Here is a 17,586-nt window from a genome sequence, read left to right as displayed (position 1 = left end):
GGACGTTTAAGCTACTTGTCAATCAGTTCCCTAACTGCTGCTGTTTACAGTGCAGTGTTGTACAATAGAGTCACAAATTTAAGCTTGCCTTAAAATGGTATTCAGTAAGAGCAATGGTTTCAAGAGATACAAACAAGGAGCTCAGGTATCATGGAACGGAACAGCAGGAGAACAACTGGAGTCAGTCCAAATGGTATTGTGGCTACTTATAATCCGAATCCTTGTTTTTACTTTTCCATTTATCACCACTATTTACTTAATTTCACAAAAGTCTCATTTGGGCATTTTTATTTCTGCTTATGAACATTGGCTGTTTATCCTACCATAGTAAGCCTTCCTGAACTCTCATATGACCTTATCTTATGCAAGCTATGGAAATACAGGCTCAGTCAAAACCATTTTAAGTGTATATAGCTGGTTAAGAAATTATTGAAGGAAAATGATCAGCAAATCACTGTTAAATTGAGAGTGTATTACAAATTCAGGAACTCAGGGACTGGTCCCAGCTATGAATCACAAACTGAATCTGAGTCAACAACGTGATAGCAGTGCAATGAGGAGAAATCCTCTGAAATGAAGTACCAGTAATGTCAAGACATCAAGGACAATCATTTCATTCTGTTTAGTACTGATAAAAATTGTAATTTTGCATCCAGTTTTACCATGCTTCAGGAGAGGGATGTCATATTAGATAGTCCAATCAATAAGCAACAAAAAGGAAAAGAACTCTAGAAATTTGATCCTTTAGGAAAATCAGTGGATTTGAGTTTGCTGTTTTCCAAGGGAAAAGTCCCTATACTCTGGGTAGACATGATTATCACCTTTCAAGTTGGATGAGGCTTTGAGCAACCTGGTCTAGTGGAAGGTGTCCCTACTCATGGCAGGGGGGTTGGAACTATATGATCTTTAAGATCCCTTCCAACCTTAACCATTCTATGATGGTTAAGGTTGGAAATATGAAATATTATTCAGAGGTGACAGGAAACCACCCCTCTCCAAAGACAAGAAGAAATCAACTTTCCGTGCAGCATTTGTGAAACTGCAAGAAAAGCAGCAAAAAGCACAGCCAGCTTATGTTAAATATTCATAAAAAATTATGAAGAATGGTGAAACACTATGTAGCCAGACTGCAGAATCTCTTCCAGTGGATTAACAATTAGGCCTGGAAAACCTCTGCTAGAGATGTTCCTGGTATGTCTGATGATGTCTCAGAGCCCACAGTTGAATTGCATGATCTTTGTCCTTCCTCCCAGTCCTATATTCCTATGAGTCAATACTGATACTATTTCAGGAAAGCTTTTAATTAATTCCTTGAACTACTTCTTCTCCTCAGGCTTTTATATTAACTTTTCTGCATTGCTCTGTCACTCTACGCAAGCACAGACTGCTCCTTTAGCCTGTAGACAGCTCTGCAACTTCATGTGTGGGGCACGTAAGAAAGGTGACAGGCACTCATTAATAACAACTGTGAAGTTTCCAAAGTGACTTAAACCCACACGAAGAGTTGTGACAAAACATGCGCTTTGCTCTGCTTTTGCCAGCTCAGGAAACCTGTAATTTACTGTCCAAATAATTCCCATATTATCTGGCTGAAGCCTTGTCTTTTGTTGCATGAACTCCAACAGAGAAAGGAAATGTACTGCGGTCCTCTGGAAGAACTGCTTGATCATGAACAGTGAGGCCATAAAATACATACAATAATCTACATTTTCATTCTGATCACAAAAATAAAGATTGAGTAAGCTCTTACAAGGGCTTCATAGCAGTTTTAATTAAAATAAAACTAGCAATGGTGTTTTTCATTTTGACTGTCATAATGAGGGATCAGTTTGTGGTTGGTTTTACAGCATGAATAGTTATCTTAAGGTCAAGTTTGATCACACATCATTTGCCTGAGTGCCTCACAAATAAAAAGCAGCAAAAATATGAATTTTATCCCCTTCACTCTTTTCTTCTTATTCTTCACCCCAGAAAAAAAATAAATAACTTTGGTAACAATAAATTATTATAGATGTCTCTACAAAGTATTGAACAACACAGTACGCATGGAAGGTCCTGGAAAGTTTTTGCATTTAAACACCTATTTATCATATGCTAGATTTCAAGAAGGAATTTGGCATAAAATTTTATCTTTTAAACCTCAAAGAACATTATCATGACAACAATAAAAAGTACCTTATTTTAAAAGTCCTTCTGTGGAGTATTAATGGCACCCTACAATAGCAAAATAAGAAACTTTCTGTATTTTCCTCTTTTAATCTCAGTAACATTAGTGAGAACATTTTCATACCTGTTCTCAGAAAATAACACAAATTTATTTCAGCTGAACACTAATACACTATTTTAACTGAAATTAAACAATGTTTTTACACATTTTGGTCCTTCAAGGGTGTTATTTTTTAATCCTGGATACACATTATAAGTAGATTCCAGATCATATTGTGTGTTGTTGTTATATAGACAGAGAAAGAAAATATTCCTGTGATTAAGCATTACTTAGACAGTAATTCCGGGCAAAACACATCATAAATGCAATGCTTAAATTGACACCAGAAAGCAGAAGACATCCAGAATTCAAATGGCATTACAGCTACTATGTGACTGTTCTTTTTTTAATACTTTGGTGTTTGTAGTCCCAGAATTGATTAAATCATACTAAAAGATACTCAAAGGTTTATTGGGTTTTATTAAATCTCTTTTTTGCTTTCTGAGCTTCAACAAAGAACAAAATTTAAGCTTAAATACCTGTTTTCAGATTGTGAAGCAGAAGAATTTCTGCCTTTCTATCTAAACCATGACTTTCAACTTGGAATGTTTGTACTGCAAGACCTAGCCCAAGTCCACTTCATCATTAGCACAGAAAGATTACTTAAATTATTAAAAACCTAAACAGACTTTGGTTTTTATGCGAGATACTTATGGGAACTCTAAAGATACAAAAACATTTAAGTTTCAGCAGAACCTGACAGCCTGATCAATTTGAGTCTTTGCAAATCACCTTAATCTCCCCCAGTTTCCAAGCAAAATAGGGATAATAATAAGCCACCTCCCTTAAAAGAGTGGGTATATAAAGATTAGTTAAGCATTATAAAATTCATCACACTTGGTACATTAAAATTATTTCCAGGTTCCTTTGATGATTTCTGTTTCCTACCTGACGCCATGTGTTCCCACAGTCAGATGTTATGTACATCTCTTCTTTATACTCGACCAGCTGAGACCCCAGGTTACCTGTCATGGAACAGAAGGAAACAAAGGTTGCACCCACATAAGCAAGAGAGATTGGATCTAGTCCTGATGCCAGTCAGAGTGAAAAGCTTCTAGGTCAGAGCAAGAAATCAACTCAGATGATCAGCAGGCTTACTTCATTTCTGGTAGCACCAGATAAATCCTCTTAAAATCATGTATGTAGCCTTTTAACTTCTTTCTTTACCCTGCTAGCTGTCTATAGGTGGGAGCAATGAGACTTAATTCTAGTACTGAAACACAGAGGCCAAACCAACATTTTAGTTTTGTTTCTGCATGCTGAAAAATTATGAGAAAAGAACATATATTTAAGGTATAATTTTGAAACACACATATACTCAGGAGTCATGCCTTAATCTTAACCACATTCTGTAAAATTTTTCATCTTGAACTTGACTTGTTAAAATAAAAAATGTTTTATCTGTAAGAATTTATGAAGTGGTAGCAAAATATGGAACCTGGAGAAATACATAACACTGAAATGAGGGGACAAGAGGTTTGAAAAAGCATGTAAATACAAAAGAATCTAAAGCAGAATTACTTGATTTAACTAAATATTGACCAGAAAGCTACTGAACATTTTGACAAAAAGCACTTAGGAGCAGCAGCTAGCATTCAGATTGTTGCAAAGCAAACAGAACTGTGGAAACAAACTGGTGGAAGAAGAACCTAGCAGATGCAATCCCAAATACTGAGAAAAATCTCCATCTTTTAACATGCAGTATTTCAAATAGCAAATGACTAAACCACCAGCCAGTTTACAGTATTCCAGGGGAGAAGCAATCATAGCACAATATTCCTTCTAAATTATATCCTCCAGGGAATTCTGACTTAAATATATGTTTTGCATGTTTTTACAGTAAAAACAAGATAAAAGTTATCATATCCTCTTAAGTAAAAGAGATGAGAAAACACTTGAGATTAGGTTAGCAGTATGCAGTTTCACTTGTGTGTCACATAAGTAGCTGGTTTTTACCATCAAAACAGATCTGTTTATGCAGAGTGTGCTCATTAGTGCTAAAAGGTTCCTGAGAGGAATGACAGCATCCACTGCTCAAAATACATGCTCTATTTGGACCATCAAGATTGCATGTGCTGCACTGTTTAACGGTACAACTCTAAGTTATTTAACCCTAAATACAGCCTAGACTGGATTAGGATATTCTTTATATTGAATCATGGAATTTATAGGAGTTAGTTAATTTCTTTCAACTGCATCTGATATTTCAGAAGATGCCTCTGCCCCTTCATGGGTTTTCATCTTTCCAAACCACTACAAGTTCTCTCATTTATCAAGTAATCCAGCACTGACTTAGTTGTCTGTGTCATTTTGAAAATAACACCATATTCCTGTAGGCAATGAGGAGATTTGATTAGGTCAGTACAGTATGGATGAAGGTGATGTGGACTGAACACGTACTTAAGAACCAGGCTTATATGGATGAAGTACATGCCAGACCTGTAAGATTAAAAATGTGCCAAAAACATCTTAGACTCAAAGTGCAGGAATGACCCTCGACCACTACTGGATTTGATAGCAGTTGTGCCAAATGGGAAGAAAATAGAAACAGGTAACTGTGGAGTGACCAGCCCCTATTCTTTCCCTGCAAAAAACTTTTTCTTCAAAAACAATCCCCCCATAAGTCAGCACCGAGAGCCATTCTATGGCTTCACATACGGCTGTCTAGTTCTCAGAAACAAAGTCTCCGGTGATACCAGCAATCAAAATGAAGCCTCCATGACAGAAATGACAGAAGCTTACAACCACATCATCAGTGTTAAGGACAAAGGACTATAGGTCTAATGAAAGTTTCAATTTTTTTAAGAACAGATTCAACTCTTAGTTTTATTATTTCTATTAGTCCTTAGAAAATTACATCTTTTAGTTACAGTCATATGCATTCATTTAGGCAGATCTTCCAGTTTAAGAGGAAAAAACCGCCAACTATTAAATATTATTAAGTCGTGAATATTACCTAATGAGACAGTTCCAAAATGAAAGCTTCACACCCAAATTCAGTTGTATTTTCTGCCCAAATATAAGTTCATTTAAATCTATTTAGTTTACAGCAATTTTCAGTTTATTATCACATTGAATCCTAAAAACCTATGTAAGCAAAGATCAGGAAACATGATCTGATTCACCCACATCTCACAGATCTCATCAGGAAGTAAGACCAGATCCCATCAGCTTTTTATAGTAAAGTTTAAACTGGTCACTAGAAGGATGTATGAATGAGAAATCACCGTCTCAGGACTGAAGGAAGGGAAAGGAGATTTGATTTTCTCTTTATCCAAAATATATTTCTTTTGATATTCTTGCTTTCCTTTGTATAGTTTTCACTGGTATATGTTTCCGTGAATGTGTATATTCTAGTGCTTCTGCAATTACTCACAGAACTTTTTCTTTGGGATAGCTGGGGATAGAAATACTTATTTCCTTGCTAGAATCTAAAGTATTACTGTAAGTCTACATCCTTCTTTGCACAAATACCTTTAATGCATTGTTAGTTTAGCTCCTGGATAAATGTTTCTTCTCCTTTTTACCACCTAATGAAATCTACTTACATGAGTAGGTCCTTTATTTTGAGAATTACTATGGATCTGCACTTTAAAAAGTGCAGTGGTAAATTGCCTTAGCTAATGGAGAATTAGTCTGTAAACTAAATAGCACCAACTTGTGCTTCATTAGAAAGCCTTTTATATCCAGCTGATACAGTAATGGCTGAAAGATAGTAGCAACAGGTTTGTAATTGCAGCTCTGTAACAAGATATCCAGGACTTCTAGTTTTGGTTTTACCTTTTTTGCCTTTTATTGGTAAAGGAGCAAAAGTTGTTGGTGGACTCAGTTATAATTACAGAGAAATGCAATTCTGTGAAAAATCACAGCTGATGACAAACTTGGCATAGAGACCTGTGTACTGCTTTGGGAAAAAGGACTTCACTGCTCTTTGACCTCTGCAAGTAGTCCATCCCCAGGCCAAAGGTGAAAACCCAGAGGTGGTGCAGGAAGGGACTTCTGATTGCTGACATAACGCTCTGTGCCTTAACAAAGGCTGCAATTTCCACTACTTTCAAATTTTTTAGGAGACCCAATTAAGACACAACTATTTTACATAATTTTGCAAACTTTATAAAGTCAAATCTTCAAGCATGTGAGAAAACTCTTTCTGTAAGGGAGGATAAAACTTTAAAATTTCATTGCAGTTTGCTATGTGGGTACCACAGACAATGTCTTGATGAAAAATAGTGTCAGTGGATTCAGAAGGAAAAAGCAGGTGATGCAGGAAGCAGAAAATCTGCATCATTCGTGGAGACAGGGAGGGTCCTGCGAAGCACAGGGGGTTATTTGCAGTGGGAAGCAGCCACACAGCCAAATCTAAGCAGTGACAGGCAGAAGGAAATTTATGTAGGAACATATAGGGTGTGTGATGAGTCTGTTAAGCTAAGGATATCTTTGACAGCTGTTAGCCTGAAAAAGGAGAACCAGAATAATACTAAGTCCTTCAAAGAACTTAGTGGACTCAACAGTTTTATTTGCAAACCTTTCTGTTTAACATGTGTCACATAAGAGTTATGAGTTTTCTCTATTTAAAGTTACACTATTGTTTATATTCTAATTAAAAAAAAACTTCAAAGATTTGAGACATTCTGTTATTTTTGAGACTTAAAATAAAGTGCACAGTTTTACTTCAAGGCTCTAGCTACCTTGCAGAATGTCACATTACTGGATTAAACCAGAAAACTAGACAAAGCATATGTAATAGCATCCTGTAAACTCCTTTACAACAGCTCCAATTCATGTCAAATGAAACGCAAAAAATCCTGACATTAACAACATTACAAACAAACAACTACAAAGTCACAGGAGCAGTCAGAAAGTACAGTTGAAACATCCTGAGAGTTTCTGTGCCATACCCAAGTGGAATTATAAACCTTATTTGTGGTAAGTGTGGCAGCCTAATTAACGTGCAAAATCAACATTGAGATCTTGAGATCAAGTGATACAGAAGGCGAGAAACAGCCAAATTATGCTCATAAGTAAGTACCATTCTCATCACATCCTGAAGTATTCAGACTGCATTGCAGACCCGCAAACGTCAGTGTGCTCTTTGCCTGGTGAATTACACCAAAATCTGTGCTCCTTATTACAGCTGCAAATGTCTGCAGGAACTCCTCAGGTGTGTCACTACAACACAGAAACCTTTCTATCCTTTCAGTGGGTCTGTGTTAGATCTCAAAATCCATCTGTGGTAACTAGTAAAGCTAATATAATGCACTGAAGGCAATTCAGGGTCATATTGAAAAAGTTACTGCATCTGGAATGGATAATCAATTGCAGGTCAGATTAGCCAGAGCTATAAATGATATAATTTTAACATCACTTTTTGATCTAAATGGCCTGAAAACTCCTCTGACACATGACACACATTGTGTCAAGAAGTTTTGTCTGTAATACAGAAGATTCTCAAGTTTATCTTATTTTGTATTATTTTTGTAGCTAAATGACAGGAACAGGAAAGAAGACTTCAAATTATTGTGAATGTTTGCTTCAGCTTTGCTTTCTACCTTTCTCCTCCAATTTTAAATATATTGTTGTTAAAGGCATTTTTAGAGGTTCATACTTTGTCCCTAATAAAGGGATGGCATTAGTGCAATCACCATGCATACATGAAATAAGGGAAGGGCAGAGACTGTCCTGCAGCCCTGAGGCCAGTTGGCATGTCCCAATCACAGAGCACTCAGGCCTGGCTCTCCTCATGTTCTGACACTTTGTTTCTTCAATTTAGGAAACAAAAGGAAACATTTTGGTTTGTATTTCAGATTTTATTTTTTTTTAATTAAGTGCAGTCATCTTTTATTTCTAGTACTTGCACTCATAAACCTTTACAAACCGTATTTTGGGATACAGGAAAGCCTCTTCTGCTTTTTTTTTTTTTTTTTTTTTTTTAATTATTATTATTTTTCTTGAGTAAAGGCTAATTTTAAAGCAATTGTGCGAAAACCACACATTCCATCCCTGCAGGAGCATCAGTCCCAGAAACTAGAATACAGGGGTACTAACTACCCTTCAACATACTTCTCCAAGCTATTAATAACTTTGCACATGCCATTTCAGCAGTTGGCAGCACAGGAATATGAAAGAAATCAACATATTTTAGTGATGACCAGTGGCCAGCCAAGCTCTCCAGAAAGGTGGTATAGCTGTGAAAAACACATACAGATCTCAAGAGAGTAATTAACAATTTGTCTTTGCTCAGGCTTTTTGGCAGGTTCCTACCGGGTAACACAAATATGGGGGATTAATTTACAATTTACTATTAATTTACATGTTTTAAATTCTACTTCTCACTGCATTTACCCATATCTTTATGTGGCTTTAAACATGTTTACTGTGAGAAGAAATAATCTCCATGTGAAAAACTTCAATAATTCTTCTAATATGGAAAATCTTTTCCAGCCACTTAAATTTAGCATACAGGCAGATACCTACACCAAAAAGAGAGCTGCACTTTGCCTAGATTACTGATAACTAATACGGTTGTAACAACCCTTCAGTCAACGCACAATAAGCTAAAATTTCATGGTTTGTAAACTTGTAGTTACAATGTAGAACAAACATACAACCAATTTGTGCTTACATGTCCCAGATTGACAGTTTTTGCCCAGTAAGCTGAAGATGTGTTTATCTGAGGCAGTGATTCACACCCTCTGAATGGGGGAACACGTTGATATGAGAAAAACCCCAGGCAGGTTGCAGCATCTTCACTCGAAAATACACTGGGAAATGCTCAATCGTCGCCCTGTTCCCTCATCTTTTTTATAGTGGCATCTTGGTATGCTACTTTTGTGAAAAATGATAGAAATTTATCAAAAAGTATGCAATGTATTTGGGCCTCATATGTCAAAAAGTAAACTGAACTTCCCAGCACTTCCTCAATTCGTGTGAATATGCAGAATTTACTGCTTGCTTGATTTGCCATCTGGATGAGCAGCTAAGCAGACAATTGCTGTAAACTAGCACCCAAAAAATCTACAAGTCTCTAAACATTTTTCATAGAAAAGTCCTTTGCAGGTTTATAGTAAAAATTTACACATCAATTGACACACATTTCATAGCTGATGCCGTGAGAAGTAGAAGCTGTTGCCAAGATTAAAATGCATGAAAATCAAATGTAAATGCAAAATCCTATTACATTGCTTAAAGGGAGTAAAGCAGTTATTTAAAAGAACACTCTAATATGCAGCTATAAAATTTAATATACTGTCTGCAGAATTTATATATATAAGCTAAAAATACACATTCCTCAGAACTATTTATGCAACTTTAATAGAGTGGAATTTTTATTTGTAAATATGAGTTTAAAAAGATGCAATTTTAACATCTTATTATTGCATTTTTCCCAAATGCTCTAGGCATTAATGCTGTTTACCATTTAATTATTTTTTAAATTAAAACAATATTCAGTAGTCTCTGTGCTCTGATCTTCAAGAACAGCATCAGAACTATCCCTAAGTCACAGGTTAGGTTTGCCATTACCACAAGCAGCTGTGTATTATAAGCTTTCTATAAAGCAGCTAAACTCCATGTTAAAGCAATTTTTTTTCCTTTTTGATCGATAGCCACACTACTTTTATTGAGAGAATGAACTTCATAGCTCTTATGGTTAGCAACTGTTTTCTAATTTCTAATTCTTATCCACTTGTTTACATTACTTTTTCCTACCCCATGGTTACATTTTCAGAAAAAAAAAATCATGTTCTTTTTTGTCCTTTATTTTTGTCAGCTAATGAGGTTCCTCTTGTAAATATTCTCTATTCCCATCAACTGCCAAGTAGTCCTTCTTAGCACCTGCTCATCGGTCCTGAAAATTGGTGATCAGAATTGTACACATTCTTATTAATAAGGTCACTGTACAGTATTTGCCAGAATATTAATATTTCCCTCTCTCCGTTGTCAGTTATTTACCTACTTCACCCTCAGCATACATTTCCCTTTTTCACTGCACAAGGCACTGATGTTTCCTTGAAACACCATGATCAACTGACATTCACAGATCTTTATCATCTTCAGTCACTTCCAGAAGATGTATTCTCCCTAAATCTAACAGGAAAATTCCAGTAGTGTGTCATGGTCCAAATAATCTGAGTTCCCTGTGTGCTAAGCTCCTAGTACTTCTGTTGATTTGCATAGGGGTATCAATTTCAAGGATCAGGCCAGAAGAAATTTAAGCTCATGTTATGTAAAGTATTTCTGATAAGAAGTATAAGTTTACAAGGATATCAGGTTTTCCAGGTAAGACTGAACACGTGCACTGAATCTAGATGACCTGAGCATCCAAATAACATAAATGCAATAAAAATCAGAGTTGATTCAGGTTGTCTGTTGGCAAGGGGATGAAGTTGCTCTTTCAGATTTTTAAGGCTCCAAAATAAGTCCCTTGGCTCTGTTTGCAACCACATGAACTTTTACCAGAGAAAGGGCGTACTGCACTGCTCTTGGGCAAATTTTTCTCAATTTCACACCTTTCCCCATATCTTTCTAGTCAGCTGCTATGAGTGAGGCTGCCTCTCTACCATTTCCATTACATTAGAGATTGCTCCACAATCAAGTCAAACTTAACATCAGTTCAGTTCTTAATCTGGTTGTTATAAAAAAATCTCGTTCATATTCACATTGAGGAAAGCGGTTGACAAGTTTACCTACCGGCTACGGTAAGACAATGTCACAGTGAAAAAATCTTGTTCCATTCTAGGGAGCAATTAAGGGCAAAGCACTTCTCCAGCCTGCCATCCCTAATATCATCTCGGAGAACAGTGCACTTAAACTTCACAAAACCCAGCCAAATGAAAACAATCCCATATCTCATCACAGCAGATTATAATGCAAGGACAGAGAAAAATTAAATAGAAGTTATGGACTAATTAATTAAACCTCATTGCTTAATTTGCTTCTAGAAGGCATTCAGGAACAACATGGTGAGGCTAAAATTAAGAACCTATATTAGGAATACCTTTATGTTAAAAGAAGATCTCTGAGATGGAAGTAATTTTTTGAAATACTGGAATTCATAAAATGTGAATTAAACACCTAATAGAAATGTATCTACAAAGGCACTGTATAAATTCTTAGTCTCATTTGTGTCAATAAAAACATAGCAGCATTTCACCAGGAAGGTCTGCCAACAGTAAAATACTTCAAACTCCATTTACACTAGGGGAAAACTTGAAATCTTCAGTTATATTGAAGTAATAGCAGCTGCCAGTCCCTTTCAACACCAAATATGCTCACCTTGATATTCTTAGGAAATTTTATATTTAATATAAGAGACTAGTGTAAGCCAAGGTAGAAAGCATTATTGATTAAAAACAGATATACTTTTAGTAAAAGAGAAGCAGTGCATGTGCATATTTCACCTAAACATAATCCATAGCATACAAATAAAATAATGAAATTTTAAAGAGCTCTTAGAATAGTTAACATTTCAATAATTTCAAAACAAAGAAACAGAAAATAAAATTAAATTAATAGATGAATCACAAGGATGCAAAGTAAAACAGAGTTGTGTGGATATTTTTCTTGATGAGTAGTCAACACTGCAATGGAATTTCTTTTATTAAATGCCACTTCACAGTACTGTGGCTCCATATGTATATTACAATGGAGAAGCCACAACCAGCATTGTTCCCAACACAGAGACACATTTGCCTCTTTTACTTCATCTCTCTTTAGGCAGAAAGGAATTAATAAAAATTACAAGACAAATTATCTGTATCTAAGCTTAAAGAACAAAGGCTTAGCCACCGTTTACATCAGTTTATTGGATTTGCTGGGCTATTCATGATGCTGGAGTCTCTACATCCCACTTTCAGAGAAAAAGAATGCAGGACAAATCCTTCAGCCATTGTCACTCCTCCGCACTGCACTAATGGGGAAGGAGATATTAGATAGCAGAGAGAAGCATTATGCATCCAGGTGACTGTTATAGATCTAGCCTAGAAGACACAGCTCTGGGACTTGAATTAACTTTTATTAAATTGTTTGATCAAGAGATCCCATAAAGGATTATTCTGCAAGGAAAGCCTTATTTTGGCAATGTTTGTAGCATATAAACAAAAAGACTAGATCAACAAAGAACTGCTTGCTGCCACATTTCAAGTCTTAAAAAAAAATAATGTCATGCATTTACCTGCCCCCATTATGAGCCCTGGCGCCGTGTCCTTCGTATGGACTGTTCCTGACACGTAGGGATTGTCTGCCCAGCGGAGATGGAGGTGAAGGTAGCAATCAGGCTTGTGGGGGAAGAAGACAAAAACAGGTTTTAAAAATAAAGGGTAACAGTTATGGTCCTACAATAATGAAAGCCCAGTCAGAGAGCAGCTTCAGCAATGTATGTCTTCATAGAGAAAGAGAATGGCTGTTTCCCATGGAGCCAAATTCCAGTCTGAAATATCGACCTTAGTTTTCTAACAAGAATCTCTGGTGATGTCTCCATAGTGTGCCACTGTCTCAAGAAAAAAAAACTTCCAAACTCAAAGAAGTCAAGATGAAATTACTGTATAAGAACCCTTGTAACAGAAAAATTGCCTAAAAATGCTAATAGCAACAAGTATTGAGTGTTTGCTGGTCCCAGGTAATTAGTAAAATGATGACTAAAAACAATTATTTGTACTTAAATTTATTTTTTTAGAAGAAAAAGTCGTATGAAAAATAGCATAATGACTTTTGGACACATTCAATCATCTCTCCTTGCTAAGTAACTTGCTGCTTCTTGCTCTTTGTGCAACAGCACTCAAATGTCATATTGCTCACAGGGGACCAAAGGTTACCTTGGTTTAAGATGAAACAAAGATATGGAAGATGGAAAGAGAAAATGTATTCATAAGCTCTATCTGATTCATGATGTGCACCTTATATTCAGACACAAATGACTTGTCACGATTCTTCTGAACAGAGTTGTGTGGTTGATGCACAAAAAACAATGTCCTCTTTGTGTCAAAGTAAGCTCTAAAATAAGAAATGCAGTGCAACAGAGAATCATGACTGCTCACTCTACAGGATGGCTGGACTAACAGCTTGTGAAACTGCTCCTGCAATGCAAATAGATTTGCCTTCTAGTTTGGCTGGTAAACCCAGCACAAAGCTCTTGGGCTGTCGGAACTACTGCACATCCTACCACACAAATAAATTTCATGTGCTTTAGAGAAAGGATAGGTTAAGGACACGTTGAAAAGAACCACTTACAGGTTTGCAGTTTGTTGGTTTGCCGTTCATATCAATGTCTGGAGGATTTAGAAAATCCCAGTCACGGCCTTTGTTGTAGGTTATCAGAGTTGTAACTTTTCCATCAATTTTCTGGTTGGCCAAAAAGACTCCTTTTACACCTCTGACCTGAAGCATACAGGAAAGAGGGTTAATGATCAGCACAGATACATTTTTTTTCAACCAGGATTATTATTGCTGATTAGCTGCTCTTTTGTGGCTCTTAACTGTGTATCTCAGGTAGTTTCTCCAGTAGGAAAGTGAACGATACCTTTAAAAAAAAAAAAGTACAGAAGGCAAAAGGATAAGAGGAAAGGGAGAAAGGGGGAAGAGGAAGATAAGTACTAACTAATTTGAATTTCTGAGTGTTTTTAAAAAGGATATACAATTCTCTTCATGTCAGAAGGCTTATCAAATTACATGTTGTTTATACAGCAAAATACAAAAATTGTTAGCATGGCCTTACTGTACACTACTGTTAAAATTACAGCTTTGCATTTTTGTTAAATATAGGTATCTTTAAAATGGTACTCTACAAATGATGCAAGCAAATTGTAACAGCAACCTGATTTTTACACTGAAGTCACATGACCCACATCCTATGAATACACAAATAAGTTACAATAACAAAATACATTATAATATCCTTTAAAATAACAGTGAACTAGGAAGCACAATTGTCTTTTCTAGGAAATAAGTGCAGATAGATCATCTGGGGAAGAAACAGTGAGGGCTGAATCAACCTCTCAAGCATATAAAATGCTTCCATGCCCAGCCTGCTTCCATACATTTAGCCTTCCTTCACCTGTTTAATCTCTGGAGAAAAAGAAAAAAAGAAGTTTACAAGCTCTCTCTTCTCTTGGGCACACTTAGTTATTTCATTTCAAAACAATTTCTGTTAGAAAACTATTACAACTCGGAGTGCCAAAGTTAATAAAAATAATTTTTAGAAGCAATCTGACACTAACCACACCTTAGTATATTTAATTCTAGCCCTAACATTTATGTTATATGTTAAAATTCGACCCAATGGCATAAGGCAAGATCTTCCATTAAATTTGAAGGTTTTCTTAAGAGTGCTCTTGTTTCCCTTGTGATCTGAATATACTTACTCTTTCAATTTTTTCCAACTACCAGTTATGAACTCCCTTTGCCATTCATTTAACAAGTCTGCATTTAGGGTGAAGAGAAAGCATCCCTTCCATCAGGCTACAGGTTTGATACCTACTGTTTATAAATATATTCTTTTTTCTAAGGAACTGACCCAAATCTACAGAGAGAAGAATGTTCTGCTGGTTATGGTAACAGTCTAGAACTTAGAAATATATTTACATTTAGATAACCAAATTCTGTATAGACATTTTAATGTCTTGCTTTCTCATGAACTGCTTCTTCCTTAAGCCCCATACACATGTGGTTGGCTTACTTGTCCAGGATGCTGGAAGCTCAGAATCACCTCTAAGTGAAATATACTATAAAAGTCAACTACTTTGCAGTGCAGGTGAGAAAAGGAAGGCGAAGGGAGAAATGAGGAAACTGCTTTCTTTACTTTCAAAGCATTTTCATCTTGCTGGGGCTCTATTAGACATTCTACCATCCAGAGATGGCACAGCCATGACTGCAAATGAAAAGCCTGGTAGTTCAAACATTTATGTGGGAAGGTAGAGTTGGAGTTCAATTTCTGCATATGTCTTTCTTCCAGTGAACACAATATTAAACATTTAAACAATAATTAGATCAGGGAGTGCAACTGAGGTTTCTCTCTTCATTTGTGGATGGCAAAAACAGTGCTGCATCATGAATATTTTTGTTTCCTCACCCTTATTCTTGTTTAATGAATATTTAATTATTCCATACAATCATTTAGTGGGACTCAGGGTGAAATTTTTCACCATTCCCACTCCCATCTCTAACCAAACCAATTGAATCCATCAGATAAAGAAAGGTTATGAAAAAATTTCTTACAGTGTCTCAGTTAACTTATCTTGCTGCTGCTCTAAAAGGTAAAAGCTGACCAGCACTTCAGCAGTTCTATTTGGAATGAAAGGCATAAACCCTGCTTAAAATAATAAATAAGTTTCAGGCACCTATCTACAGAGCAAGTTAAGAAGTACGAAGTTTGGAGTGGTGTATTATCTGAAAGAGTAATAACTAATATAAAATTATGATGTGTAAAAATTGGCAGCTTTAAAACCTCTCACCCCCTCTGTAGCATTTTCTATTTTATTTGTCTTGTGACCTGTATAAATACATGCCTGACTCTTCCTGCAAATACTGTAAATGCTGTATGTCAAATCTACCTTCTGGATTCAACTGTGATGCCAAAGCACTCAAATTCTTCTGTACTTTCTACTCCTTGACTCAGTTCCCTAATCTCAAAGTGGGAGACGAGTATCTTTGTAGAAAAAAGGAAAAAAGATTCACATCAATACTAAGGTGCTATGGAGAAGGTGGCATTTAAACATTATAGAGTCTTCAGTTACTCTGAGAAGCAGTACAGTGGCTAGCCAAGACAGATGAACACAAGGAAACTCAAAAGTACCTTTCCTTCGATTTTCTTTGGATTTTTTGATTAGTTCTCAGAGCACCTATTTTCCAAAACAGTTCAGGGGTTAGTGGTTCCCCAGTACTCTTAGAAAAGTACTTTGTGCCTTATAAACCTGTTTTCTAAACAGGTTTTCTGCTATGACTGTATTCTGACACACATTAATTGCTGAATTGTTACACTACTGATTTTACAGCCAAACAATATTCTATACTAGTTGGAAGCAAGAAGCACAGCTCAGATAGCTCCATAGCATTTATTAGCAGTGGTTACTGAAATACAAAAAAATACAGCTATATAATAGAAGATTGTGATTACAATTTAAATACATACGATTTGTTTTTTGGGAAAAAAAAAGTACGTAGAATGTGTACTGCAACTTGTGTAGCTCTTAACTATATGATGAGTCATAACAAGATCCAATCTAGAAGTATCACATTAGTGTGCCCATTTTGCAAATATGCCTGTGTCAAATTTGTAACTGGTTCACACTGGCAGCACTTGGTAGAATTTCAAGGGCATGCTCCTTTTTGACAGTCACTTAATACTTTAGCTTTCTTTTTCTTTCCTTCCTTGAAGTATTTGGGAATTACTCCCCTTTCACGCACACAACATGAAATGAAATACAGTACAAAAAAAGATAAAGCATATAAAAGAAAATTAATGCAGACAAGTAGAAACCTATAAAAGATTTTATAGTAGATGTACAAGTAAAAGCTTAAGAGAGGTTAGAAGATAAAGAAGATGAACAGTGCAAATTTTAAGGAGAATTATACAGTAGTGGAAAGAGAAATTGTCAGCCATTGAGGACTGACTCTGTGTTGCACTGAAAATTCCTCTTCCCAAGATGGGATACTTGTGTTAAGATGTCCAGAGAGAAAACCCAGACTAGACTGAAAAAGTCCCATCCAGAAGGACTGTGATATGTATTATATTTAGTAGCTATTTTGTACTGTGTAAATAATCCATGCATTACTTGTAGATGGACAAGAAGATCCTGAACAAACTTAGGATCAAGAAAGAAGACTATAGAGGGTGGAAGGAAGGATGGGTAACCTGGGAGGAATACAGAGAAATTGCCCGTGTGGCCAGGGATCAGGTTAGGAAAGCCAAGGCACTGACAGAATTAAATTTAGCCGGAGATGTCAAGGGAAACAAAAAAACTTCTATAGGCATGTGGGGGAGAAAAGGAAAACTAGGGAAAATGTGGGCCCTCTCCAGAAGGCAATGGGAGATCTGGTCACCCAGGACATTGAGAAGGCTGAGGTGCTCAATGACTTTTTTGCCTCGTGCCACACTGCCCAAATCCAAGAAAGCCAGGGCTCATGCCACACTGCCCAAGTCCTAGAAAGTAAAGGAAGGGTCCAGGAGAATGAAAAGTTGCCCACTGTAGGATAAGATCAGGTTCAGGAGCACCTAAGGAAGCTGAAGGTGCACAAGTCCATGGGACTTGATGGGATGCATCCATGGGTCCTGAGGGAACTGGCAGATGAAGTTGCAAAGCCACTATCCATCATATTTGAGAAGTCAT

General features: G+C 36.4%; 1 protein-coding gene across 1 annotated transcript in view; it reads right to left on the bottom strand.

Moving 5' to 3' along the window:
• The window catches only part of SORCS2 (sortilin related VPS10 domain containing receptor 2), a gene marked incomplete at its 3' end in the record, with an annotated part of 50,172 nt that extends 36,524 nt beyond the window's left edge, over nucleotides 1-13,648 (bottom strand). Inside the window, exons 1-3 of the mRNA XM_010173352.1 lie at nucleotides 13,493-13,648; nucleotides 12,438-12,540; nucleotides 3,155-3,231 (exon numbers count right to left, since the gene is read on the bottom strand). Coding sequence (XP_010171654.1) covers nucleotides 3,155-3,231; nucleotides 12,438-12,540; nucleotides 13,493-13,648 — 336 coding nt within the window. The remainder of the gene's footprint in view (nucleotides 1-3,154; nucleotides 3,232-12,437; nucleotides 12,541-13,492) is intronic.
• Nucleotides 13,649-17,586: the final 3,938 nt, after the last annotated feature.

The sequence above is a fragment of the Antrostomus carolinensis genome, unplaced genomic scaffold, assembly GCF_000700745.2.
Source record: "Antrostomus carolinensis isolate BGI_N321 unplaced genomic scaffold, ASM70074v2 scaffold1448, whole genome shotgun sequence".
NCBI classification, from domain to species: domain Eukaryota; kingdom Metazoa; phylum Chordata; class Aves; order Caprimulgiformes; family Caprimulgidae; genus Antrostomus; species Antrostomus carolinensis.
Note: the sequence above shows the minus strand (reverse complement) of the source record. Positions and strands in the feature narration are given on the sequence as shown.